General features: G+C 48.7%; 3 protein-coding genes across 5 annotated transcripts in view; 1 reads left to right on the top strand and 2 right to left on the bottom strand.

Moving 5' to 3' along the window:
• The window catches only part of SEC24C (SEC24 homolog C, COPII coat complex component), a 54,245-nt gene that overhangs the window by 4,854 nt on the left and 21,485 nt on the right, over positions 1 to 27,906 (top strand). The window contains exons 1-3 of one of the 3 annotated variants that reach the window (XM_060112012.1): positions 22,677 to 22,778; positions 24,529 to 24,728; positions 27,598 to 27,733. In XM_060112012.1, the coding sequence (XP_059967995.1) occupies positions 24,557 to 24,728; positions 27,598 to 27,733 (308 nt within the window). In that variant the 5' untranslated portion in view covers positions 22,677 to 22,778; positions 24,529 to 24,556. Of the gene's footprint in view, positions 1 to 22,676; positions 22,779 to 22,989; positions 23,220 to 24,528; positions 24,729 to 27,597; positions 27,734 to 27,906 lie in introns of those variants that run through there. The other 2 variants (XM_060112021.1, XM_060112029.1) reach the window with 2 other exon arrangements.
• MYOZ1 (myozenin 1) lies at positions 272 to 7,179 on the bottom strand. Its single transcript, XM_060091896.1, has 6 exons — positions 7,110 to 7,179; positions 5,848 to 5,938; positions 4,747 to 4,925; positions 2,302 to 2,548; positions 1,757 to 1,922; positions 272 to 709 (listed from the first exon to the last, which is right to left on the bottom strand). The coding sequence occupies exons 2-6, from the start codon at positions 5,918 to 5,920 to the stop codon at positions 478 to 480; spliced, it is 897 nt and encodes a 298-aa protein (XP_059947879.1). The 5' UTR covers positions 5,921 to 5,938; positions 7,110 to 7,179; the 3' UTR covers positions 272 to 477.
• Positions 9,484 to 18,838, bottom strand: SYNPO2L (synaptopodin 2 like). Its single transcript, XM_060091885.1, has 4 exons — positions 18,734 to 18,838; positions 17,367 to 17,518; positions 16,421 to 16,935; positions 9,484 to 13,135 (listed from the first exon to the last, which is right to left on the bottom strand). Exons 1-4 carry the CDS (start codon positions 18,836 to 18,838, stop codon positions 10,971 to 10,973), a joined length of 2,937 nt encoding a protein of 978 aa, XP_059947868.1. The 3' UTR covers positions 9,484 to 10,970.

Here is a 27,906-nt window from a genome sequence, read left to right as displayed (position 1 = left end):
TATGTACTATTCAATAAGTATGTCTTTGTATACACCTATGAATGTGCTTTGGCAGGTGCGGATGTGGGTGTGGGTGTGTAAGTAATCAGGTCTGTCTGGAAGTCTGAATAATGGATGTATGGTATTTTACTTTAATTAGTCTCTGTGCATTGTTAGCCTCAGTTTTCATCTGCCCTCAAATATCAGAGGAAGAATGAGTTCATTTCCTTGAAGTTTATTAACTGTTACCGAAGGCAGAGGAAATTCCATAAGAGAAGGTTCCCTACAGAGCAAGTGGAAGGGGAGCTCTGAGTTGGTAAGAAAAGATGCTTGGAGTGGGGACTTGGAGTGAAGGATGGAAGGGCAGATCTCTCCTTTCTCTTTCCCTCCATTCCCACAAGGATACTGGATTTTCAGTGGGGGTATCCTGCTCAGCATTCCCTCTCCAAAATGGAACCAGAGAGGGGAAACTTGATACAAAGTAGAGGTAGAAACACCTCACAGCTCCTCTGTTTCTCCATCCAAGGGGATGCCAATATCCACGTTGTAGTCTACAGGCTCCCCGGAGCTCAGCCAGGGAATAGGGGTTCGATTGAAAGAAGGCCTGTTGGAGAGGCTCTGGTTGTAGAGGACTAGGGGTTCACTCAGCAAGGGCCCCAGCTCCAACTTGGGCATCTGGAAGGTCATGCGTTTGGAGGCCTTCTCATATCCACCATAAGGCATTGCTGTTCTGAAAAGGGGACACATTATTTAATTAAAAACCAGAACAAAAGAAAGGGTTTTGTCAGTGAGATGTTACACTGTTTTGAGGATGGGGAAGTCTGTGAATTCTAGTTGCAGGTTGCTTCTGCACTCCTTATTCTTCTTCTCCCTTAGCACTCCATTCCCCCTTCTGGTTTGCTTGTTTCCCCAAAGCTAAAAATGAGAAAAGTAGTCTAGTGTGTACTAGATAGAGAGTCTCATGGATAGCTGTGACCCAAACCAGTCACATTTTCAGAGAAATTTACTCCAAACACTATAGACTCAAGGGTCTGAGGTCACCTTAAATTATAATGTAGAGACACCCCTCAAAACCCCTACCCCACCTTCAGTGGATAGTGTGTGCCCTGGATGAGAGGAATTAACATTTCCTGGAAAATCCAGGCACCTTAGGACCAAATGCAAAAGCACTTCTCTAGGGCTTCCCTGTCCTGTTTTCACACAGTCTAGAGAAGCCCAGTTCCAAAAGGATAGATACTTGAACCTTACTAAAGTAGGGTATAAAGAAATAGAATCTTCAATAGTATAATAACTTGCTGTGGTGCGTAATCTATAAAAATTCTGAATCACTATGTTGTATACCTGAAACTAATATAATGTTGTAAGTCAACTATACTTCAATTAAAAAAAGAAAAGAAAAGAAAAATAGAATTATACTATAAGGACAGTAATGGAATTGTAACCTTGAAAGAAGGGAGCCTCAAGAAGCCTTTAAACGTGTAATATAGTATTCCCATTTCACAGTCAAGGCAACCAAGGCTCAGAAGTAGGGTGACTTTCCCGCACAGCTAATAACTATGAACTAAAATTCAGGTCCTGCCTCCTAGCAAATTTTTCCTTCATCATACCATGCTGTTTCTCTGAGCTAGAGTGAAAAGACCAAAAGCCTTCAATTGCGGCCCCCAAATTCCTCCTATGCCTCCTCATTCTCCTGCAACATTTGAACCAGTCTCTATTCCAACTAAGGGCATGTTGCCATACACTGGAATGCATCAGATTCCTTCCCCATCCTCCTTACCTGTTGAAAGACTTATACTGAGGGAGATCAGCTTTGGCCCCGTGGGCCAGCAGGTTGATGCCAAGTTCCACTTTTTGCTGGGAGTCAACCCCCATGGCTCTCTCCCATGGAGAAATATAGGTCTTGAACACAGTGATATGTTTTCCTTCTCCACCTGCCTGGTCGTCTGGCAGCCATGGGAGAGAAATAATAAGAAGTCAAATAACAGCAGTTAGTAGCCAATGGAAGTTAGTCTCAGAGCCCTGCACTAGAGAAGTTGCTGGGGCCAGGGACCAAAGGTAAAACATCTTGGTAATCGTATAAGGTTTGTGAAATAATGACAGCCTGGAGTTGGATTTGTGATACAAACTGAAAGGCTAGAAAGGTGACTGAGAGACAAGGCTTCTGGGTGGAAGAGACACATCTCTGTATCCTTATGGACCCAGAAAGTCCATCAGGCTATCTCAACAGGCCTCTCCTGCTTCCTACACCCAGTCTAGGCCTCATTCCTGGGTATTTCTCTGCTTTAGAGACCAGACACATTATTCTTGGGTGAGGATACTTGCCTAGTCCTGTTTCGCCAACCCCTGCAGTGCCAGCAGCTCCTCCTCGGCCAGTCTGGCCCCCAGGACCACCTGTACCCCCATATCCAGACCCAGGGCCCTGATGATGGTGATGCTCGTCAGAGCCATACTGTCCGGCAGAGTCACTTCCCCCTGCCTGGCCTCCACTGCTGCCCTTGCTGTAGGAGAATCCCTGGCCAGCTGTACCCAGCTGTCCCCCAACTGTGGGAAGGAACTTCTGGAAGTGATCCTGAAAAGAAAGGACAAAGTAAGGGGAAGGTTAGCAATGGGTACGGGGAATACCATAGCAAGTAGGAGGTGATCAGAGACAATGGACAACCAGAAGACACTGAATCGTCTGAGACTCCCCCCTCCAATAGATGGTTAGCAGATAGCCTGACTGAAAGAAATTAAACTCTCCTTAAGGGATACAACCCCTATGGCTCAGTTCGAATTACATCTAGGATGGGGGCAACTCATTCTCTGAAATCCCCTTTCCCTCCTTACCAAGGCAAAGGGGACCAAGAGTTCTGCTCAACTTAGATTTGAGAGATTGGGGCTGGCATGGAGAACCCAGCCTTAAGTTAAAGAACTAGAGAGATCTCTGTTCCTCCCCTGCATCTTGTCTAACAGATAAAAGTCTCTTCTGTCTCTTCCTCTTCCTCTCCCTTTCTCCTCTTGGTGCCTGTTGGACCAGGACTTCCTGACAGTGAAACTGTAGTGGGTAGGGGGAAGGGAAGCCCAAAGGGCAACACTGGATCCATCCCCAAAGCCTAAAAATAACCCTGCCAACTCCTTCAGGAGGCTCTCCTGGCCACCCACCGAACACACCCCCATGCTCCACCCAGTGTAACCAGACACAGGCAGGGGGGAGGGCTTTTGGCCTCCTAAAGTTAGATATGACCGGCTCAGCATTTTTATTCTGCTCCTACATACGGGCAAATGGCAGACACTCCTGCCCCTGGCCCCATGTAGGCATCTATTTTCACTCTCCCCTGGCTGCCCAGGAAAGGTGGAGGGGGAAGAAAGGAAATGGAAACGATCCCCTCCTTCTCAGCTGAAATATCTTGTGCCTGGTCCCTCTCCAATCTCTACTTCTCTTCGGAGAATGATCCTGACTAGGAGACGTAGGACCTTAAAGCATGGTTTTGGCCCCCACATCTGTGGTCCTTATACTGACCCTTTAGATAAAAGAATGGCTCAAGAAGAGATGGTTATAAAAATTCACTTACCTCTTTCTAGGGTTGCCAGATTTTTCAAAAAGAAAAAATCACAGGACACCAGTTAAATTTTAATTTCAGATACACAATAATACTTTTTTAGTATAAATATGCCTAAGTATTGCATGGGACATATTTAGATATAAGATAGTATTCATCATGTACCTGAAACTCAAATTTAACTCGGTGTCCTATATTTTTTTAATTTAATTTTCATGTCCCAAATATTTCATGGGACACACTTATATTAAAAAATTATTGTGTATCTGAAATTCAAATTTAACTAAGTGTCTTCAATTTTTTTTTTTTTTTTTTTTTTTTTTTGCCATGCTGCGTGGCTTGCAGGATCTTAGTTCCCCAACCAGCGATCGAACCCAGGCCCCTGGCAGTGAGAGCACTGGACCACTGGACCACCAGGGAATTCCCTAAGTGTCTTCAATTAAAAAAAAAAACTTATGTCCTGGGGCTTCCCTGGTGGCGCAGTGGTTGAGAGTCCGCCTGCCGATGCAGGGGACACGGGTTTGTGCCCCGGTCTGGGAAGATCCCACGTGCCGCGGAGCGGCTAGGCCTGTGAGCCATGGCCGCTGAGCCTGCGCGTCTGGAGCCTGTGCTCCGCAACGGGAGAGGCCACAACAGTGAGAGGCCTGCGTACCACAAAAAGAAACACAAAAAACTTATGTCCCAAATATTGCATGGGACATACTTTACTAAAAAATTATCTGTGTATATATCTCAACTTTATTTTTTTTAATTGCAGTAGCGTTGATTTACAATATTATATTAGTTTCAGGTATACAACATAGTGATGCAGTATTCTGATAGACTATACTCCATTTAAAGGTATTATAAAATATGGGCTTTATTTACTGTGCCGTACAATATATCCTCGTAGCTTATTTAGTGTGTATCTCAACTTTAAAATATAGGACTGGGCATCCTGTGTTTTATCTGGTAATCCTATCTTTAATACTTAACCATACTGGGAAGGAGTTTTCTCCTTGAAGGACTCCCCACCCTGCCTCACCAGCTCTAAGATACAGATTTAGTTTCAGAGGTGGGCTGTAATTCACCCTGGAGCTATTGGGGGCTCGCTGTATCTGGGGGGTTAATGAGCTTATAAATTAGCTGGGAGGGGAGGTTGGTCTAATTTTAGAGACTCGGGCCGGGCCTACCAAGAAGCTGTCAAAAGAGGCACGAGGCTTTGAGAGTAGTAAAGTTCCGAACTCACCATTGAGCTGTCAGAGAAGACATCAGGGTGGTTTTCATAGATAAATTTCTCCACCCGCATCTGCCGCAGTTTGAACATCTTGGAGCCCCGGTTAGTGAGTAGCGACAGCTCTTCCAACATCACATCCCTTGGGACGCTGATCTTCTTGCCCAGGTTCAGGCCCGAGCTCTCCTGTCCACCTTTCAGGGAGGTGGGGAGGCAGAGGCAAGGGAAAGACGAAAATAGGGTTTTCTAGCTCCAGATGAAGCCGCCATCCACAACTAATTAAGTGCGTGTGTCCCAGCAGAGATCACTGAGGGAAGCAGATGCTGTCTGTGATGTCTGATCAAATTCTGTCTAGTTTATGAGGGATTTTGATTTCCTGGGTTTGGAGTTGGAGAGAATGAATGGGAAATGGGGTGCAGACTGAGACAGTGGGGATACTAGAATGGGGTGAAGACGGTGAATGGGGTAAAAGGTATGGGGTACAGGGCAAAAGAGTAAAGAAACATCATAGATGGAGGTCATTGGGGAAACTATAGCACGGGGGAAAGCCCAAAGGCCACCTCTAAATATATACTCCTATCTTAACTCCTTTGCCTTCTCTTCCCCTCAGTAAACTGGCTGCAAACGGCTTCTAGGTATTGGGAGAGCTCTTCACATGCTGTACTCCTACCACCCCCAGTAAAATGCCTGAGCAATTTTCCATTTTAAGTGCCTATGCAAGGCTCCTTAGCTCTGGGGAAAGAAGTAAGGAAACTAAGCATTTATTGAGACCTTACTCTGTGCCAGTCTCCATCATACATATTTTCTTCTCAAACATACCTCACTGACCTGTGGGTCCTGTTGTCTTGGACCTGTGCTGGGTAACATGGCATGGGTATTATTCTCTCAGATTACAAGGTGAAAAAGGTGGAAGGGTGAGTAGTCAGTGTTGAATTCTTTCTTCCTTTCCCCCCTTCCCCCCACCCCTGTAAACCTCACCCCCACCCCAAATTCCTCTTGTCTCTCCTTATCTCTTCGCCTTAAGACACATATAACCTTATGATACTTCTGGGGCTCATGGGCCAGAGATACTCTCAATAAGAAGTCCCACACTAGGTAGGTGCAAACATGTCATACCTCCAGTGAGTTCCATGATCAGCTTGCTAGATTTCCGCTTCTTGTTGGGGGCGGGGGTCCCTGAGAGTGGCATTGTGGAGGTGGATGGAGCCTGGATAGGGTGGGAAGGAGGAGGTGAAGGATGGACAGGGACTGGGGTGAATGTCTACAGTAAGGCACTGCTTAAGGACTTCAGGGAGCAAAATTTCATTAGATTTTTTTAAAGAAGTACACATTTCTCTAAAAGGTGAAAAACCATTGCTTTAGGGCTTCTCTTCTTGGGGAAGCAGGGCAGAAAGTATAGGTGCACCCCTTGCCCCTACCTTCTACCAACCTCTTTTCAGCTGTTTTACATAGAGCTGGTGCAGGGCTTAGGAACACAATATGTGTTAGGGGGGCCTGGGGGTAAAACAAACACATTACTTACAGGTCAGGTAATGCACCCAGGTTTCATTGGTTTGGCATGACTTGAAGTTTTTATTTGTACGGGGCTCCCAGACTGGGATTATCATTGCAAACTCTGGCCTCTCAGTCTTCCCCAAGCCCCAGAGTGGGGTGTGGGGGGGGTGGAGCAGAAAAAAATGTTCTGCCAGGGTTGAGGAGATCCAGCCAGAAACATTCTCCATAGGATGGAGAGGTTATTGCCCCTCCACCGGGCCAGCTGGATCATGGCCTGGGAGGTGACAGCAGTGCTCCCACTCCGTTTCAGTCACTCCCCACCCCCCAGACCTGGAGTGGAGAGGGAGGTCAATCTTGATGCATGTCAATTCAGCAATATCATAGCAGTGGGGAATTCAGGGAGGACAGGAACATAGTCATAGGATCTGGCAGTGGAGGGGGACAAGCTGGGAAAAGATACAGATTCCAGCCCCTCCCTAACAGAAGTTGGCACTCAGCGAAATGTCTTCTGCTGAGTCCTGTCTCACAACACATCTGCGATTCTACTAGCTTAGTGGGGTCTGCTGAGGCCAGAGTCCAGGAACTGCTCAACAGATTCTCCCCATACCTCTCTCAGCCCCAACTAGGTTCTTGTTTTCCATCCAGCCTCTCAGACCCCCTTCTCATTCCTCCAGTGCCTCCCCCAACATCTCCAATCCCCCCACCCTCTTGGGCCCTTCTCCTTCCAACTCTCTGTGGCTCCCCTGAACTGGACAACTGGGAACTGAGTACAGATGGAGGAGGTGGGGAGCTCCCTCCAGGATCAAGGGTCACTATTACAGACACAGACACAGCAGTCAGCAGAGTGGGCTCCAGCCCCTCTGACTCTTAAGCGGGAGACTTACCGGCTGCTCAAGCGGTGGTCAGCTCTCCCTGGGGTCCAGCAGCTTTGGAGGACTGAGCTGCTGTGACTAGAGAACCCGAGCTGGGCAGGCGTGGGGGCAGCACTGGCAGTGGGGGAGGGAGGGTGGTTATTAATAGAGACGATGAACGCAAGCAGCTCAAATGGCACAGGGGTACTGAGACCCTGGAACCAAGATCCCATCCTCCTTGCCCAGAGGCTCAGGAAGGGGAGGAAAGGCCTTTGGAATTCTCTCATTAAGCTGTCTGAGCCACGGATCAGTCTGCCCAGGGACTCCTCTTCTTTGGCACCTCGAGGCTGAGATCCAAAGAAGCACTCAGGGAGAAACTGAAAACTGAGAGGGAGAGAGGAAGCAGGCAGCAAGTGGTAAATAAGAATTCCGAGTGGGAAAGTGAGAACCAGGAGAATGTGTCTGGAGAGCCATTCAGAGACAATCCAGACTGGAGCTGGAGGGACATGTGGGTGCATTTTGGGGGTGGGAGGGTTTAAGATGCTATGTTTTGGGAAGGGAATTTCTGTTCACAATGGAACTGCCCTTTGAAAGTTCCTGGATAGGCTGGTCTTTCCTTTGGGAGGGCCAGATTTTGGCAGGATAAGGGACCAAATTAACCAAATCCAGTAGTTAGGCGATCAGGGATGATGTGGGGGAAGACTAGACCAGTTTCTGCCTTTTCATCCCCATTTGCTGTTCGGGTGCTCAGTTTAGCCTGCTCTGCTAGATAGATGTCACTTTTTTTTTTTTTTTAATTTATTTTTGGCTGCGTTGGGTCTTCATTGCTGCATGTGGGCTTTAGTTGTGGCGAGCGGGGGCTACTTTTTATTGTGGTGCGCAGGCTTCTCATTGCGGTGGCTTCTCTTGCTGCGGAGCAAGGGCTCTAGGTGCGCAGGCTTCAGTGGTTATGGCTCGCGGGCTCTAGAGCACAGGCTCAGTAGTTGTGGTGCACAGGCTTAGCTGCTCCGTGGTGTGTGGGATCTTCCCAGACCAGGGATCAAACCCGTGTCCCCTGCACTGACAGGCAGATTCTTAACCACTGAGGCCACCACCAGGGAAGTCCCAGATGTCACTTCTCCCTGAAGGGGTACACGTAGGCTTCTGACCTGCCAGGGCTTTACTCTCTGAGGCTCCTACTTGGGATTTTCTTCAAAGGGAGCACACACCCCATAGGATCTGGACTGTCCCATTCACACTGGTCTAGAGAAGCCTCTGGGAAAGGGCACAAGCTTGAGAGCCCCCTCCAGGGAAACCTGTCATTTGCCCGGCACCTTCCTCAGTAGCTACGTGAACATCCTGGATCCTCCTCCATCTTCTGCTCAGGTTTTGTAACCAGCTGCTGCACCTCTGCTGTATCCACCACCCTGTTGTGGCTGCTTTAGGAAGTGGCTTTTGTAGTCCCCAGAATACCTTTCTGTCCCTCTGTGAGCTACCCACTCTTCCTGACCATGTCCTTTTCCCATCCTGAACTTTATAGGTTCAGGTTAGGGGCTGAAAGGTCGCCCTGCTCCCCTCTACTTGGCCTCTGCCCAGACCAGTTTAGCCTCCAGATTCCTCATCTTTTGTCCTTTTTCTCCATTCTCTCTTAACCCAAAGAAGCAATTAGATGAAAAAACATAAATAGCAAAAGGTGATTTCGTCATCATTACCATCCTCCCCTCAAAAACCAACCAAAATTTTGGTCTCTTATGATTGAGTACCTAAAACTACCTAGTGAATGAAGACAGAATATTTAGCCTAGGCTCTCTGAGCCCTTCCTTTGAAATTCTGAGAGGCTGCATATTTGGGAGAATCAGGGTCATGGGACTGGTTATTGGCACAAATCTGCCCCCTGCTGGTAGAACTGGGGCATTCCCCTTCTCAGAAGTCTAATTCTAGCCGCCTTTCAGTGCCTTCTCTTTTTTATTAGTCTCAATCCACGCTGATCCACCCTCTCTCTCCTTCTTCCCTCTCTCACCCCACCTTCAACTTCAGCCATTGCTTTCCTTTCATTTCCTCCAGGGTGTTGGGAAATGTTGATGGCGAAAGGCTTAGAGGGCCTTTCCAAATTGTCTAGGTTCTGTAAGCTGAGGCCTCATGTGAGAAGTATGGAGCAGGGGATGGAGAAGGGGAGAATCTGGAGAGAGAGAACTGGGGGAGTGATGGAGGTGGCTACACTGGAGCAGGACAGAATTGGTAGAGAAGAGCAAAAGGCCAGGGGGTGAAGGGCAGAACAGTAAAAAATAGGAGGGTAGGAACTGAGAAAGAGATCAGGAATCAGGAGATCAGGGGGATGAATTAGAGAAGATGAAGGGGAGACCAGGATTTAGGTATAAAACTAGAAGAGATGACAACAACAGAAGATATGGGGCATAAGTTTATTCTTGTGCACAAACCAAAGTACTGTGACTCACACTCAATATGCAAAGGAAATTATCAATTTCCAGATCAAGCAGCAAACATGACTGGTGGTGGTCATGGTGAGAGGGGAGTCCATATCCCTCTAGGATCAGAGATCAGGACCTGAAGCCGGAAAGAAATAAGAACTAGGGTTTGAGGGATGGGGTAGAACTAAAAAGAGGTTTTGGCTCTGGGTGTTTCCCTGCCCTTTCTCAGGTAGCTATGACAAGCTGCAGAAGACAGAGGGACAGATTCAAAGGAGGTAGCACAGATACCTGTCTTTCAACACTCAGCACACACTCTCGCATCCCTCCACCATCATCCCCCTTCACTCTAACAAATACATTCTTCTCCCTCAAATTTCTCCCCAATCCCCCTTTTGTACATGATTGGTTTCTTATTATCCAATTTTACTCTCTACCAACACTGTATTCTCCCTCACCATGCTTCTCTCTGAGGCTCGATCAATTTCATTCATTTCTGTTCTGCTCCTGGTTTCTACCTCACTTTCCACATCATGGTTCTTTTCTCCTTTCTGTCTTAAGTTCATGAGACAATGAAGCCAATGATTTGTTCGTTCTCAGAGGACATTTTCTTTCTTTCTTTTCACTTCTTGGATGCTTTGTTGCTCAGCACGGGCCTCTCCAGTTGCTAACTTTCTGAAATCCCAAGGAACAGAATTCTTAGTTCTACTCCTGGTCTAGCTGGTGTAACTCAACCCATACAAACCGCCCTGGTCCTTCGAGTCTCCTCATACTCTATGAATTTCACCAGATGCTCTACACTTGCTACAGACGATGATCTTTAACTCTAATGAGTCTCTTTCTCCCCACCAGACATTCTATGTGAGGATAACTGACTCTTCTTTCATTAGTGCAAGGGTAAGACCCAGATTGGGTCTTTATTTAGACCGCTCCTCTTACTCTTGCCTCAGACAGAAGAGCACATCTGTGTGCACGCACACACTTGCACACACACACACCTAGGAAAATGCCAGCCAAGCTTGGGAAAGAAGAGTGAGGAGCAGCAAGTGATTTCGTGCAAATAGGGGTCAGTTCAGTCCCTTTGCTGCCTGTCTGGTGGTGAGCTTCTTGCCTGAGGTCTCAGTGGTAACTTCTCTGTCTTTCTCATTGACTGTTAAAACAAGGCCCACAGAAAAAAGCACAAATGTAGAGAAATGGAGACCAGTGGAGGAGTGTAGGTGAAGAGACAGAGTTAAAGACAGAGATCCAGGCAAGGAACTACAAAGAGAAGCACAGACACCAAAGCAAAGATAGTATTATAGGTTGGAAAGCAGCAGGGAGGTTAGGAGTCAAGAGGAAGCTGGGAGATGGGACACCAACTCCAAAACTTTCTCTGGCAGGAGGGAATTTAGCCTGCAAAGGAGGGGTGGCAGGGGCGGGCGGGTTGGGTAGAAGCAACTTTAGGAACTAGATGTTCCACCTCCCCTTGGTCCTGGGAGCTGTGCCCTGTTCAGTGGTGGCCCGCCCCAGGCCTCCACACATGAGCCTGCAATCCCGTTCTAGTAGCTGAGAACCGGGGCCTGGCTACCTGGAAGCCACAGGAGCTGGGGGAGGTCCCAAGACCCCTGGGAGACTCTGGAGGAGGGGCTGGGCTAAGGACAGGGGCTGAGGCCAGCTCTGCCCTCCAGATGGGCTCATCCAATGTAGTGGCTGCTCGGGGGGCAAGCACAGTGGGTGCCAGGGGCTCTGCAGTGGGCTGGGGCGCTGGAGTCGAAAATCGGCGGATCTCCTGGACTCGGGCAGTTTTGGGAGACACTGAGGAGGTGGGTCCAGGAGTCGGGGGAACCTCATCAAAACAGAACATGGCACTTTTAAGTTGGTAGGGCTGGTGCCGCATGAAATCCAAAGCCTTAATGCCCTGCTTGGGGGCTGCCCGAGGCCCTTGGGATTGGATCTTACTAGGGAGAGTTCGGGCAGCTTGGGGGAAAAAGGGTGAGAGCAGTGGGTTGTAAGCAATTGGAGGTGGGGCACGGATATTGGGTGAATATTTCCAGGAAGGGGGCAGGGAGGGGGTAGGAGAAGGGCTTCTGGGCCGAGGGCCAAGGCCAGGACCAGGTGCTTCCACCACATACCTGTCCGCTCGGCTCTGACGCTTGGCAAACAGCTCCCCACCCCTGCCTTGAAGCCTTGGTGGTTCAGGGATTCCAGCTGAAGGGGCCGCCCCATTCACTAACCCATCGAGGAACCCTCGAGAAGGGGGCTTGGGAGCCACTGGGGGTGGAGTCTTAGGAGTCGTAGGGGGTGGGGTCTTGGGAGCCATTGGAGGCGGGGTTTTAGCTGTCACGTGAGGCAACGTCTTGTAACTCCTGCCCCCTGGTGGCTGCATGAAGTTGCAGGCTTCAGCCCCGAGGCTCAGGGCATCCTCCTCTGGACAAGATTCCGCACCCCCAGCCCGGGGTTTTTCATCCAGGTTCTGCACCAACGATAGCAGCTCCGGGTTGGGCGAGTTCTTCGTCTCCTCATTTCCCGGCCGGAACATCTGCTTTCGAGTCCCCCGACGCCGGGCCTCCTGGAGGATGCCGGTGCGAGCAGCTGGCACGGAGATGCGCTTCTCCCGAGCGCTGGAGGGCTCAGGGGCTGCGGGGCCAGGGGCGGGGGCCTCTGGGCGTGCAGCAGGTCGCAGAGGCGCCGATAGGAAGATAGAAGCGGTGGAGGTCATGGCAGCTCCGCTAGCGGGGGCGGGGGGCTCTGGGGCTCCGCCTGGCGTAACAGGACGATTGGGGGCTGGGATGTATAGGGAGCTGGTGGCCGTCACGGGGCCGGAGGAGCGTGGGGTGCTGGGGGAACCGGGGGTTGACACGTGGCTGGGAACCCCTGAAGAGAAGCTGGGCAGAGGAGTGGTCCCCTGCGGAGAGGACAGGAAAGGCGGTGGGACGGCGCTGAGGCCTCCCAGGCTCTCATTTGCCCTCTTGGGAGCCAGGGGCCGGAAAATAACCGAGGTGGTACCTGGCCGCTGCCCTTGTAAGCCCGGGGTAAACGGCCTGGCTGACCGGTTAAAGATGCTTGGAGCTGGGGTAGAGGCTCCACCGCTAGGGAGGAAAGGTCTGGGGCTGGCTGCAGGGGCCGGCGAAGGGCTGGATGGGAGCACAGCAGCCTCTGGCGGAGCGCTTTGTGCCCGAGGTGGTGACTGCAGGCCCTGCCCATTGAGCGTGGCGGCTGGACCATCCCCGGCCGGCTCCTGGGTGCTGGAGTCTGTGCGCTGGCGCTGCTGTTCAAAGAGTTGGGCCCCTCGTCCCGAGGCCTCACTCAGCTGCCCTCCCAGCCCCGGGCCCTGGCCCTCTGCTGCGCCTGAGCTCGGCCTGGCCAGCTCCATGTCCAGGTAGGGGCTGTCCCAGTCAGACTGGTTGGTGAGGCTGCGGGCGTCGGAGAAGGCCTCTTCGTCCAGCTCGGACTCACTAGTAGGAGGGACGCCGTCCTCCTCCCCAGCTCCTGTCCCCGCGGCAGCTCCAAAGCTCACTAGGGTGTACTTCTTGGCTCTCTGCCGACGTTTCTTAAACATCAGTACCCCCTTCGAGTGGGGGTTGGGGGCTGCGGTTAGCAGGGATGCAATCGTCCGGCATTTGGTCTTGGCCTCCTTCACACTTCTCTCTTGGAGGCTCTCTGCCCTTTGCAGTTCTGAGGAGAGGAGGAGGGAATGGTCAGTGAGCATCTTCTGTTCCCCAAGGCTCTCACCTGCCCCCCGCCCCCCCAGCCAGCTCCCTCAGGCCTCCCACCTCTGGTCTTCTCACTGGCCTGACCCACAAGGTCTCTCCTGCCTTTGGCAAAGTCCTCTAACTTGGACCCAGAGTGGAGGTGAAAGGTGAAACCAAGGACAGTTGAAAGGAAGGCAGAGGGTAGTTGGCTGCCCTTACACCACTCTGACCATAGCTGTCCTCCTGTCCTCTCTTCCCTCCTATCCTCTTTTCCCTCCTATCCTTCAGGAGATTGCTCTTACCCACACCACACGCATGCCTCCCCTGCTTCCCTCCATTCCTGGCTGGCAATGTGAGGCTGGGGTAGAAGGGGGTTTACTTCCCCTGGCAGGCAAGGACATGAAGCAGGTCCCAGGGTAAGAAAAAATAAGAAGGGGCACTTTTATCCCACCAAAGAGACCCTGTTAGGGGACTTCTCAGAAAGTTTGGGGCTTATCCCCTCTTCCTACCCCTTACCCTATAATAAGGACACAAAGGATCCTTAGCAATGAGGATCTTCATTCATAATTCCACTATCATCATGTGATCCACGTCATATACCTTCATAGGAATAACTCCCACCACACATCACTTCAACAAGAATATGGCTCTAGGGAGAGGTGGCTATGGGCATATTTTCTCATCTGTACTTTTCTCTCTCATCCCCATATACTCTAGCTTATATACATCCCAGTTCATACACACATGTATAAATACACGTGTCCACACAAAAACATACATGCATACTCAAGGTGGCCCTTCTTCCCAGAATTCCCGTAGCAGAGACACTGTCACTAACTGTTGGGACAAAATTTAAGTGCCTTCTAAATCCAAGGTGCTCCGCTGTGCCTTAAACCCCTGCTACTCACAGGCAGGGATGGCTTCAGATCTGAGATGCAGGAAAAGCCAGAGTGCTGCTCTCCAAGGAAAGCTTCCAGATCTTTAGGATATCTCAAAGTCACCAGTTGATACAGTCTCCTTTCCCCCAAGCTGAGGGTGGGAGTGGGGTGGGCTTCTTTGACAGTCAGAGCTGCCCCCTATTTTCCAAGCCTTCTGGGTAGAGAGCTCAGGTAGACACTACCAGGCAGGCACGCAAGCACTGTGTGCTAAGGGGAGCCAGGACAGGGTTTCCCATGCCATGTGGGGCCTGGGAGGTGGAGCCAGGATATGGGAACGCTGCCCTGCTGCTAGGACCCTGACTCGGACACAGATACTCTCCGATCCATGATCCCCAGTTCCTCCTGAAAAATTCTTGAAATTCCATCTACTTTCCACTCAAGATATCAAAGCTCCCTTCTGATTAGGGCTCTCATTCCACCCATTCCAACGTTCATACCACACAATAGTACTGTGGACTAGAGATAGGCACTGGAGTCATAGTTTAGTTCAGATTTTTGGTTCTTGGGAGAGTTACTTCATCTCACTGAAGTCAGTTTCCTCATCTGTAAAGAAGGATGATAACATAACGTCTACCTCATAGGGTTGCTATGAGGTTTAAGTGAGATAATGTAGGTAAATTTAGCATTTAACCTAAGCCGCACTGTGAGTAATTATTACTATCAAAGCTTTCTTGACACTAGCTGCACATGTATCCAGACACTTTCTTGTTCACTCATATCTTCTCCCATGGACTCCCACATACATGCTTTCATGTATTCATAGATTACTCACACTTCTCTCTCACACATACACCCTCTCTCCATGAGTTTTCCATAGCTCATGTGGTCACAAACCCCTTTGACATGTGGCCATAGCATCAGCCCATTCTGAGAAAAGGGCAGTGAAACTCCTAAGAAAAGAAGGAAGAGGAAGGAAAAAAGGAGGAGGGGGTAAGGGAGTAAGACCTTTCCCAAAGACCTCCCTTCCCAAACTATTGATGTAGTCCCCTCCATTCTAGATTCCAGAACTCTCTTGGCTGTGGGAGGGTAGTACCTGCATAGAACGGGTCCTGGAGCTCAGGAACTGGGCTTGGGGCTTTGTCGCAACTGGCTTGGCTGAGAGGCTCTTGGCTGATGGGCTCAAAAGTCTCCATGCCGAGAAAGGCAGTGTTGGCTGGAGCAGAACCAGTTTGAGGCACCCCCCACGCCTTTTAAAGCCCCTTTGTCTTATCCCCAGAGCTGGTAGCTGAATGAGCTCACTGTGCTATTTTTGGAGCCTGACCCCCTCCCTTCTCTGGGCTGCCCCACAAACCCTGGTATGATGGACATGGACACCTGCCTACCCTTCCCCCTACCCCACCACACTGGACAATGAGGTCTGCTTGGCTAAAAATATCACTGAGCTACTCACTAACTACAGTCTCACCGAGCATGATGGGGAAGGGAGAGGGTGCTAAAATGAGAATTGGGGATAAGCATGAGATCGTGGGTGTGCATCTGGAATTTCTTTGTGGGACGTGGGACACTCTCAGGGATGTCGGATGGTAAACTGTCACGTCCTTAGCCTCTATTCCAGACTTAGAGGCACAAAATTCTATGGCTCAGGAATCAGAATGGTGGAGGGGAGGAACGAGAGATGAGAACTAGAGGGGTAACCCTGAGATTTCCAAGGTGACAAGAAAGGTCTCTAGAGGAGGGGTATGGGAGGCATAGGACAGGGAGAAGGTTCACTCTTAGACTTCGTTCTGTAGCTCACATCAAAAATAGTAAAGAGCCTGAGATAAGTGGAACTGGCTTTTTCTGCTGGGGCCTACATTCTCGCCTAAGATAAGAAGCCAAAGATCCCTCCCTCCACCACTTCCTAGAGATCTCATGACTATTCCATAGCCTCCCAGTCCCCAGGAATCCTAATGGAACTAGCAATGTCAAAGGTAGCTCTGATGCTATGCCTGCGATTAACACTGAAGAGTCCCTGTATCCCTGTCCTGCTTCCAAATACTCCCCTGACCCATGTCTGCACTCTGCCCTCACCCCGTCTGACACCTAGCAAAATCACAGCAACGACAAGCAAACCCTTCATCAATTCATGTCCCTTTCCAACTTCCCTACTTATCCTGTTCCTGGGTTGGATTGAGCCCCCTGTACTTTTTTGTCACACTAGTTCAAACAGCAAAACTAATGGGGATCGTGAGAATACTTATTTTCCCCTCCTATCCATTACTCTTCTCCACCTGTCCCCAAGACTGTATCCAAGGGAAGCATAAGGTAGGTGGAATGTATGGTTATGGAGGGTTAGATTTAGGGCTCAGATTGAAGGATCCTGACTAAGGAAAAGGAGTTCAGGCACTCACTGGCTTGTTTGGCCTTCTGAGTATAGGTGGTAGTCAGATCTTCTGCCACTGGGTGGGGAACAGGCCCCACCATAGGGATGAGATGAGGGCCAGGCCGGAGGGGGCCATGGGGCAACAGCAGGGCCTCAGCCGGGGGTGGCTGAAGGGTTGTCCCATCCTCCCAAGATGGGGAGCTCACGCGGCTGTCATCCTGGCTGGGAGGGCCAAGGACACCAGGTGCTGGCTCTGCAGGGCTGTCAGACAGGTAGACCTCGTCAGGTGGGGCTCCTGGAGGGGTGGGCCTTGTTGGGCCTCGGCGGCGGGGTCGGCGGGGCTTTTCCTGGGTGGCTGGGCCATCAGCATCACTGTCTGTCTCTCCATAGTAAGCCTCACTGTCAGGGGGAGAGAGGAGGCTCCCAGGCTGGAGAGGCTGGGGAACTGGAGCACCAGGGGGCTCAGGACTCAGCGGAGACAAGGGTGACAGTGCCTGAAGCTCACCAGGGGATGGAGATCGCACAGGCCCCTCGTCCTCTACCCTGGATGGAAAAGATGACAGAACTTAAGAAATGAGCTGGATGACTGAGAGCTAGAGAGATCTGGAGGAGATGGGAGAAGGATGTAAGGGGAGAGAGGGGACTGGCATGTAGGTGAAATGGATGGGCTGGGAAGAGTGGAGATCTGAAGATGAACTGGTAGGCAAATCTGCTTGGCAGGCTTTGACTGGAAGTGGGTTTAAAGAGAGATGTGATGATAAAAAGACAGGCAAGGGGCCTAAATAGGCCCACACACCCACATTCAAGTGCTTTGGGAGGCATACACAGACCTCTGTACTCCAGCACAGATACACAAGCAGAAATGGGTACTTGTCAGTAGCTGAAGTCAGGCCAGTGAGACATAGAGCTGAGGCAGGCAATGGAAGCCCTGGACTAGGGGGACGGGTGTAGGCTGGGGTGACAGGGGTCCATACCGCCGCACGGTGAGGACAAGCTGATTCCCTGAGTCATCGATGAGGCTCATGGCTCTGGCATGAGAGAGGCTGGTGCAGGAAACCCCATTGACGGCCAAAAGCTGATCCCTTTCCCGGAGTCCTGCTCTGCCAGCCTGGCTCCGTCTTCGGATCTGAGAAGGTGTTGGAGGAGAGACTGTAGGTGAGGGAGGGCTCCAAGGAGGGAATAGAATGAAAGGAGTTAGGACAGGAGGGACTGGTGTGTGGATGGAATTTTACTTTACAGGGTAAGAAAGGATGGGGAGGGACAAGGGGTGACAGTTAAGGGGGGTCAATCTAGAGGGAAGAAGGTACAGATTTGAGAGAATAACACATCCTTTAAAGGGAGGTAGGGTAATCACTGAATGAAAAAGACGGGGAAAACTGCAAGGGGGGATGGGACGTACTATTGTAGAAACGGTGGTTATCCCCTCAAGATTTTCCTCCAAAGGAAGTATCTATACTAGCCAACAGTTCTCTTCTAGTCCTTGGAGTCCTAGGCACCATTATCTACCCAGTCAAGATTTTAGAACAGTACTTCAGGTTGGAGGGAGTCCAGCAGATTCTGAGGGATTGCGATTGTGTATGTATATGTGTGCCGGTTGTGCACACACATGTACATATGTTAAAGTAGTAATAGTAATAGTGGCTATACATTTAGTGCTTACTAAATGTTAGGCACAGTGCCAAGCACTCTACATGTTTTATTGAATTTAATCCTTAGAAGTTAGTACGTATGGAGTAGGTACTATCATTACCTACATTTTATAGTTGAGAAAATTAAACCTGTGCTATGAAACCAAAATGGTAACAACTTCATCTGACAGGTCATATCTTGCCATAACCCTCCTAGCCCTAAAAAAAGTCTTGCCTAGTGAGAGAAGGGATCTGGTGTAGGGAAAGAGGAGGACTGAAGGCTGGGGCAGGGGCAGGGCAGGGCAGGGCTGGGCTGGGCTTGGTGAGAGCCTCAAATCATCACATACCAATTTAGTTAGAGAGAAATTACAACCTTCCCTACATTCCTGGAGTTTGGAGTAGGGGCACAGACCCAGGAGAGCAGAGACTGGATGGCCAGCCCTGGGCCTCTGCTTCTATGAAATTGAGGCACAGTCTTCCTTTTTCTCTGCTCCCAGAAACCAGGAATTCCCTTTTCTAATAGCCCCCCACAAGAAGGCTGTGCTCAGACACTACTCCCCCCGTCAGATGTGAGCATGCTTCCTCAACCACCTACCCACCCCCACTCCACTTCTTCACAGCCTCCCACTTCTCCCCCCACAGGCCACCACATGACTCTTCCCAAGTTCCCTTGGGTTCCCCTTTCCCTGAAATCTCAATATAGGCTCCCTTACCTTGGATACCTGTAAAGGTTTCCTCTGCTCGGCCCCCCCCTGAAGTCGGAAGCCCCAGGGGGCTCCCCCAGACAGTGTGACCAGCACCTCCTCCTCAGCACCCATCTCTCAGCTTGGCCTATGGCCTTCGGAGTTTGGACAGTGTCCCAGGGAGAGAAGTCGAGGTGCTGGTACCCCGTCCGGCCTGTCTGGCTGTCCTGCTTCTGCTGCCCTAGGCCTTCCACCCCACAGCACACACCACAGGCAGGCAGCTTGGCCCTGAGATCAGTACAGTCCAGCACACATGTCCTGTCAATCGAAGCTGTGCTCAAAATAGTTACCGGCTGTACTCCCCTCCCTCCCCAAGCTGTATTACTCCCAGAGCTAATTATAGTGAAAACTTCTGCCCTCCCCTGTCTCCCATTCTCCTGCATGGGCTTTTTACTCAGGACTCAGAGTACTAGCTCTGTGGGCTCTATAACTAAGGTACATCCTTTCAGGGACTGTGCCTTCCCTGATAGGACCATGGACTAATCCCCACTGCTCTCCTCCAAAGCTTATTCCAAAGTGGCAGCAGCAGGGGCTTCAATTCCTGAGCAAGGAATGGCTGGGTTTGTCCCACGAGATTGCAAGATCCCCAGAAAAGAGTGCCCCTTTGCTGTATGAATTAACCTATTAATCAAAGTGGAGATCCATATCCCACTGCAGTGCTGGGTGCAATGTAGAGGAACTCTGTTCAGCCTGCTCCAGCTGAAGTGTTGCCTGTTCCATAAAGCTTTTCCTGCCCATCTCCTCACTCCCTACCTATAGAATTAATCCTTCCTTCCTCTGGGCAAAATATGTATCTTGTTCGTATTTCTATTATTGTAGTTTTCAGCCAATATTACGGTTTGTTTATATGCCTGTCTCCCTCCTAGATTGTGAGAAACTTGAAGGCAAGGACTGTGTGTAAAAGCCAATCAACAGCCCCCAGAGAAATGACTGATGTAACAGGTGCTCAATGTTTGGTGAAATAAATTACCTCTGACAACACATAGTTGGTCATGGAAAGGTGGGTACAGATAGGTGTGCATAAACATGCCAACCCATGTTAATAATAAAATATTTAGTTATTTTTAGGTTTCCATTACATGAATATGCCCTATTTTAAGAGATCTCTTTCTTTTAAAAAACATAATATTATGGTGCTGTAATTATTAAAGGCTACAGAAGTCCCTGGAATAGCTCCTCTGATAGCATGCTAGGTGCTGTTTCCCTTGGTGTTTGATGTAGTCATAGAAAGCACTTGGAATTTAGAGTCAGAACTGGACTTGGATTCTTGTTCTATTATTTATTAGCTGTATGACCTTGGGCAGTTACTTGACCTCATCAGTAAAAAGAGTATCTAAATATCCATTCATTCACTATTCAAACATTTATTGAGCGCTGGCTACATGTAAGCCATTGTGCTATACCAGTGGCTTTCAATTAACCCTGCACATTTGAATCAACTAAGTGCATTTGGAATCACCTGGAAAACTTTTAAAGCTACTGGTTCCCTAAAATAGGAATGTGTATATGATTAGATGATGTGTAATGACATTTTACATATTACATAAATTTATATATTATACAAATATTATATATTATACAAATTCAAGAAACTATGAATTTAAACTCTCTTACTAGGAGTGCAACATTAAGCAAGACAGAGGATACCTACTTTCCTATGCTGATGTGTTAAATGGGTTAAATTATGTGAAAATACTTCGCAGAGGGCCCAGTTTATGGCAATTGCTCAACAAATGTTAGCTGAATTTGGCAAATTACTAATCTAGACTAGTGGGTCTCAATCTTGTGTGTGATGGAATTGTCTAGAGGGCCATAGCTTGCTGGGCCCCACCTGCAGAATTTCTGATTCAATATGCCTAGGGTGGGTCTGCAATTTCTAACAGGTTTCTCAGGTGAAACTGATACTGTTGATCCCAGGATCACAGTTTGAGAAACACTGACCTCCACTATAAACTCCTGAGGACAGGAAAAATCTGCCTGTTCACTAAAACGTGCTCAAAGCCTAATAACAGATTCCAGCAACGACTAGAAGTGCAAGTTTTTCAATGAATGAACCACTTTGTGCCTCAGAATAACTAAAATTTACTGTGCACAATATGAGAGTAAGAACTTTTCCCCGCATTGGTCATAAAATTCTTCATTTAACATTTTTCTCCCTTTAAATGCTTCCTTTACACCAGTGCTCTTTTCCCCCATTTCTTTTCTTCCTTATTAAAAAAAAAACTTTTATTTTGAAATGAATTATACATAATACATATGAACTATTTGAAAATAACAATAATGTAAATATCCATGTGAATATTAAGAAATAGAACATTATTGGGCTTCCCTGGTGGCGCAGTGGTTGAGAGTCCGCCTGCTGATGCAGGGGACACGGGTTCGTGCCCCGGTCCGGGAGGATCCCACGTGCCGCGGAGCAGCTGGTCCCGTGAGCCATGGCCGCTGAGCCTGCGCGTCCGGAGCCTGTGCTCCGCAACGGGAGAGGCCACAACGGTGAGAGGCCCGCGTACCACAAAAAAAAAGAAAAGAAAAAAAAGAAATAGAACACTATTAATATTATTGATGCTCCATTATGTTCCTCCCAATTATACTTTTCTCTTTCCCTCCCCAGAGGTAACCAACAGCCTGAATTTTGTTACTTTGGGGTTTTTTGTTTGTTTCTTGTTCTTTTCGCCCCAGGCCAGGCTGCTTGCAGGATCTTAGTTGCCAGACAGGGACAGAAACCAAGCCCTCCAGCAGTGAAAGCGTGGAGTCCTAACCACTAGACTGCCAGGGACTTCCCACTTTGTTTTTCTTTATAGTTTTATCATACGTGTATGTAATTACAAAGCCTTATTTAAATTGGCGAAGAACTTTTGTTTGTTCACTACTGTATTCCCGGACCCAAGAACATGGCTGTAACACAACAATGCTTAAAAAATAATTATTAAATGAAAGGATTATTGAAAGGATTAAATGAGGTTATGTATATTTTTAAAACTCCTACAAATAGCAGCTACAATATTGTTATTATTAAATGGCGTAATAATAATTACTCCAGGAACTGTAGCTCTTCCAACAGGCTGGGGGCATTCTAAGGGTAGAGATTATGTGGCTGTGGCAGTGCTCTGCATCTAAACCAAGGCGCTCTATAAAAACGGTTAACTAATAACGGCTGACCTTTACTGAGCACTTACTACGGTGCCAGGCAATCTTTGTGACCTAATCCCATACTCTCAACAAGTTTTTAGAAGGGCATTCATATTCTCTTCATTTTACAAATGAAAGAAACTGAGGCTGAGATTAAGTTGCCCAAGCTAGGGAACTGCAGAGCCAGAACTTGAACACATGACCCCAGAAAGCAGAATTAGTGCCCTTTAACGTTACAGGGTTCTAAGGGAATTCCCTGGTGGTCCAATGGTTAGGGCTCTGCACTTTCACTGCCCGGTGCACGGGTTGGATCCCTGGTCAGGGAACTAAGACCCTGCAAGCCCCATGGGTCAACCAAAATAAATAAATTTTAAAAAGGTATATTGCATCAGAATAATTATATTTAAAAAAATTGTACGTTCCGCTCTGCAAATCTCAAGACCGGCAAAGTTCATGGGTGAGAACCTCCAAGACGGAAATCAATGGGGCCAGAGGTCAGCAGGAAATCGCTACAGGACTCTAAATCAGAGGTTTCTAATATGTCATAGGAAGGAGAGTTACTAAACATAGTTCAATCGCATCTCAGCTGGTGGGACCACAAGGTTACCAGGACATCTGGGCAAAACAAAAACAAAAACAAAAACAAAAACGGAAGTGCATAAGAAACTGCGGAGCCCCTAGGGGGCGGCCATGTCGAGAAGGGAAAGTAGCGCATGCGCGGCATCCGGGTTTCTCGGCGCGTGCTTACTGCCGACGTGGCAGAAGGAGTGGCCTTGGAGCGTGGGGGTGGAACTTCCGGGAGCGACGCGCCGGCCCCCTCGGAACCGGAAGTGGAGCCTGGGAACCTTGACGTTAGGAACGAAGTCGAACCTGGATCTGGAGCCGGGTGAGGAGTGGCTTCGGGAGGTTGGTGGGTAGGAAAGCAGAGGAGAGGCCGGGGTATCACTAGCCAGATCGGGGTCCTGTCTGAGAAGGAAGGGAGGGGCCCGGGGGCGGGGCCCGGGGAGAGACCCTCACCTCATGCATCCACAATCCAGAATCAGTCCTAGACCCTCCCTTCTCTCCTCCCGGCCCAGATTCCGGCTCCCGCTTCCTGCCCTGAGCCTGTTGAAGGGCGCAAGACGCTCGATCTCCTACTTAGTGGAAGTCTCTCTCATCGCGGCCCGAGAAGCTGGCTTGGCTTCTCGGTCTTGATCCCCGGCGCTCCCAACCTCCACAGCTCGACTACTTTCAGAGTTCTAGGAAGCTTGCCCCGCCTCCTGGGTTGTCACCCTCGACTGTCCACCCAGAGTGGAGTTGAAACTTGAGCCTGACTCCAAACTCTTGGGTGTGTTTGAGGGGATTATTTCCTCGAGAAGAAGCTCCTTTCCTACCGTCCCCACCCCCACACTGACTTTAGGAAAATAAGAGGAGGAGGACATCTGTCAAGCTTAATGTAGTGACCTGTGTGAGGTTTAGGATTTGGAAGAACAGCTCCTGAGATGGCTTTGAATTTAAAGAGTTCTAGTCCAAGAGCAGCTCAGCTTTTCTGTAGTCAAGATGGCCCTACCTAGCAAAGGGGAGAGGCCCACTGTTCCATTGCAGTAGCTGTGAGCTCTTATGCTTCCTGGGTCCCTTCTGTCTATGGGATAGTTGGAATGATCAGGCTATGAAGAGTAGATGTGATCAGGTAGTCCTGTTCTTGGAAGGACCTTGGAAAGGCTCTCCAATTTATTCCTTTGTTGCTGAGCAAGATTGTAATAATTTTGGTGGTGGCCTAGATTCATTACAAGCATATAAGAGCAGAAACAGGAGAGTTGGAGAAGTGCATTGGGATTTGGAATACTTATAGTCCCCTCTGCTTGAAGGATAAGGTGAATGATCTTTTTCCATGAAATCTAACTTTGCCACTGATCTTTGAACTGTTTCCCTAGGTTATTGTGAGAAGTTTTTGTGCCAGGCCTGCACTCAGTTCTAATCTGATACCTTGCTAGAGTTTTCAGCTGTCCTTTACATTTAGTGATTTTAATGCTTCAGTTCTAAGGTTCATACACTCTTTTGGTGGGAAGACTGGGGATGGAGTAGCACTTGATTTACTGCAGTTTAGCCAAAGAATGTCATTTTTCTAAGCAGTTACTCTAAAATTTGTCTTTTGAGGGGGAGGGAATTTAGCCAATCTGGTTTAGACATGTAGTCTGAGTGATTAAAAATGACTAGCACACTAGAGGGTATTCAGTTTTGTGGAATGAATGGATGCTAGAGTGAATGAATGGAAAGTGGGAGCATTGTTTCATTTACCTGTAATATCACAATAGTTTATCAGTGGCAGGACTTCTTGTATGACTAGACAGTAGAAATCATACCACTGGGGAATGGAGGCTGCTGCTCCATTCCAGTGGGCCTATCTGAGGTTGAAACTTATACCCTCTTGGCAGTGACAAAGCATAGGGTTCAGAGTAACAAAATCCTTAGTTTGAGGAGGAAGTCTGCTGTCTGGGGAAGAAAATTACAAAGATCCTGTAGTAGTGTGAGAATGATTAGGCTGATCACTGCCTGATAAGGTCAGTCCTTTTCTATTTCTACTTCCTACTGTGAATAGTGCTCTCTCTTTAGAAAACTGATTTTGACTAATTTCTCTCTTCTCTCTCATCTAATAGGTGAGACCAAGTCGGGGATGCTCTCATAATGAACGTTAACCAGTCAGCTCCACCTGTGCCGCCGTTTGGGCAGCCCCAGCCTGTCTACCTAGGGCATCATCAATCCAGCTATGGTGGGCAACCAGGGTCCACAACCGCCCCCACTTCCTATGGAGCCTACAATGGCCCAGTACCAGGCTATCAGCAACCCCCTCCCCCAGGTATGTTTCCAAGCTTCCTTTGAGCTAAGGAAGGGAATTAGTCGTCTTCAGGTTGGGTTGTATTGCCCTACCTAAGCTGCCTAAAGGGTTGTGGTGACTGGGATTGAGGAACATGAATCTGGCTCTTGGTCACTGAGAGTCCTGTGGGCAGTCTGCCCTTCCCTGGTTTTTTTGTTTGTTTGTTTGTTTTTGTTTGTTTGTTTGTTTTTCCCTTTTGGCCACATCACGCAGCTTGCAGGATCTTAACTCCCTGACCAGGGATCGAACCCAGGCCCACAGCAGTGAAAGTGCCGAGTCCTAACCACTGGACTGCCAGGGAATTCCCACCTTTCCCTGTTTTGTTTTTTTTTTTTTTTTTTTTTTTTGCTGTATGCGGGCCTCTCACTGCTGTGGCCTCTCCCGTTGCGGAGCACAGGCTCCGGACACACAGGCCCCGCGGCCATGGCTCGCGGGCCCAGCCGCTCCGCGGCATGTGGGATCCTCCGGGATCGGGGCACGAACCCGTGTCCCCTGCATCGGCAGGCGGACTCTCAACCACTGCGCCACCAGGGAGGCCCTCCCTGTTTTTTTATAAGGTGACTGTGTCTCTGCCTTAAGACATCTAGTGGGAGCACATCTTCCAGGTTCAATGGCAGTTCACTTCCTGTGGGTGTCACCCGGTGCAGCCTCACCTGGCTGCATTGTTCACAGCTGGATGGAAGGGTTGTGGTCACAGCTCACTCAGAGCTTGTGACCAGGATTAATTATTTCTGTTGACCCAAAGTCTCTCTGAAATCACTTGTTTCTCATGTATATTGATAATGCCTCTCATCGGACTCATAGTTCTATCTATAAATGACTCTGGGACTTGGGGAACTAGTTCATGGATGAAAAGTGTGATGTTTGTGTGCCTGATTTTTGGTGCCTCTCATATCTTTCTGCTGATATCATTCCTTTTCCTTTGTTTGAGTTTCTTTGGCTTCTTAAATGTTGTCTAGTATCAGGGAAATAAGAGGAAACCAATCTGGTGCTGCCTTAGGATCAGTGTTTGGCTTTTACGTTACTTTTTCATGAAGAGCAGCTGGTAATCTACAGATTATATTATTCATAGGGGTTTTTTAGAAAATGGTTGACATTTGATCTTTGGTTAAGCTAGCTAAGGACTTAGGTATACCAAGTGCTTTATGCTTTTTAAAACAGTAAATTCCATAAAGGGATATGGGAAAAAGAAGGCACCAAGGAGGCATAGGTGAGATTTGGGAAATGATTGAAGTTATGACCATTTTAATTACGACTTTGGAAAAAAAAATTGCAAAGTGGTGAGGTTAGGTCTCAGGGCTTTGGAGAGCCTTACTCTGGGTTGGGACTTTGGCTGGACAGAGTCCACCTCTGATCTGTCAAGTCCTGGCTTATCAAGATGGAGTTTGGCATTGCCCCAAGAGGAAGCTCTGTTATTGAGAGGAAAACATATCTGGTTCTATGATGGCTAGTGAGCAGGTTCAGATTAATCATTCCTATAGGCAGGTTCTATAGTGTCTAATCTCTACTGAGGGCAGAGCAAAATAAAAAAAAAAACAATAGTTTGAACAGGGGTCAGCAATATTTCCAAAGTGATATGCCAAGTAACTAATTGCTTTCTTCCTGCATCTCATGCGGGAAGGATGGTTGGGGGTAGTAGAAGTAGCTTTGATGGCAGCTCTGATGAGCAGAAAGGATGGAGTACAGCTTTTGTGAAGACATAGTGACAGCAGTAATTAGAGGGCAGGTGACCTGTCCTGACTGGACAATTGGGCAGGAACAAATTCTCCAACCCGTGGGAATACTTTCCTGAGCCATGTGCTATTGGGAGTGCCAACACTTAGAAATGGCTGAAAAGAAGATGGGTAGGATGAGTAGGATATATGAAGAAGAGGTTGGCAGAATAGTCTTCCTAATATTTATTTATTTATTTTGGCTGCGCCATGTCTTAGTTGCGGCATGCATGTGGGATGTAGTTCCCCGGACAGGGATCAAACCCGGGCCCCCTCCATTGGGAGCACAGAGTCTTACCCACTGGACCACCAGGAATGTCCCGAATAGTCTTCCTAAGAGGTGCCTTTCTTTACAACCTAGTTTAGAATGTTGCTTGGTCACCTTCTGTGCCACCTTTCTCAAGTATGCTCTAAGTTTCTGAGTTCTGGAGTGGGATCCTTTCCTTTTTAAAAAAAAATTTTTTTTTAAATTTATTTTTGGCTGTGTTGGGTCTTTGTTGCTGCACTCGGGCTTTCTCTAGTTGCGGTGAGCGGGGGCTACTCTTCATTGCAGTGCACGGGCTTCTCATTGCAGTGGCTTCTCTTGTTGCAGAGCACGGGCTCTAGGCGCATGGGCTTCAGTAGTTGTGGCTCGAGGGCTCTAGAGCACAGGCTCAGTAGTTGTGGCTCACGGGCTTAGTTGCTCCACGGCATGTGGGATCATCCTGGATCAGGGCTTGAACCTGTGTCCCCTGCATTGGCAGGCGGATTCTTAACCACTGTGCCACCAGGGAAGCCCCGGATCTTTTCTCTAAAAGAGTTGACGTTTTGTCTAGTGTAAGAACGTTAGACTGTCCTGGATTGAGTGAGAGTGTATGGTGATCATAGGAAGGCCCTACATTTTTGTGGCTCTGGCTACAGCTTCACCTGTAGTATACCTGTCTAGGAGAGTAGAGGCTCTCTGGCTGGGCATCCATGTTCAGTATCTCCTGTAGCTGGAGTTGCATGTTGATGGTGTCCTTTTCATTACCAAGCTATGGTATTATGCTTGTGATATTGCAGTAAAGGTCTGAGCTTATTGATCCTTGCTTTGCATTCCTTGCTCAGAGTGGAGAAGAAAGTTATTTCCCAATTGCTTAGTTTCTTTTCTTTACCCTCAGGTGTTTCAAGAGCCCCACCTTCTTCAGGGGCACCTCCAGCCTCAACAGCACAGGGCCCTTGTGGCCAGACTGCATATGGCCAGTTTGGACAAGGAGATGTACAGAATGGGCCAAGCTCCACTGTTCAGATGCAGAGGTACGTATTTGTTTTTTTTTTTAAACATCTTTATTGGAGTATAATTGCTTTACAGTGGTGTGTTAGTTTCTGCTGTATAACAAAGTGAATCAGCTATACATATACATATATCCCCATATCTCCTCCCTCTTGCGTCTCCCTCCCACCTTCCCTATCCCATCCCTCTAGGTGGT

Source organism: Mesoplodon densirostris, chromosome 1 (assembly GCF_025265405.1).
Source record: "Mesoplodon densirostris isolate mMesDen1 chromosome 1, mMesDen1 primary haplotype, whole genome shotgun sequence".
NCBI lineage: Eukaryota > Metazoa > Chordata > Mammalia > Artiodactyla > Ziphiidae > Mesoplodon > Mesoplodon densirostris.
This window is presented reverse-complemented; position numbering and strand designations above follow the sequence as displayed.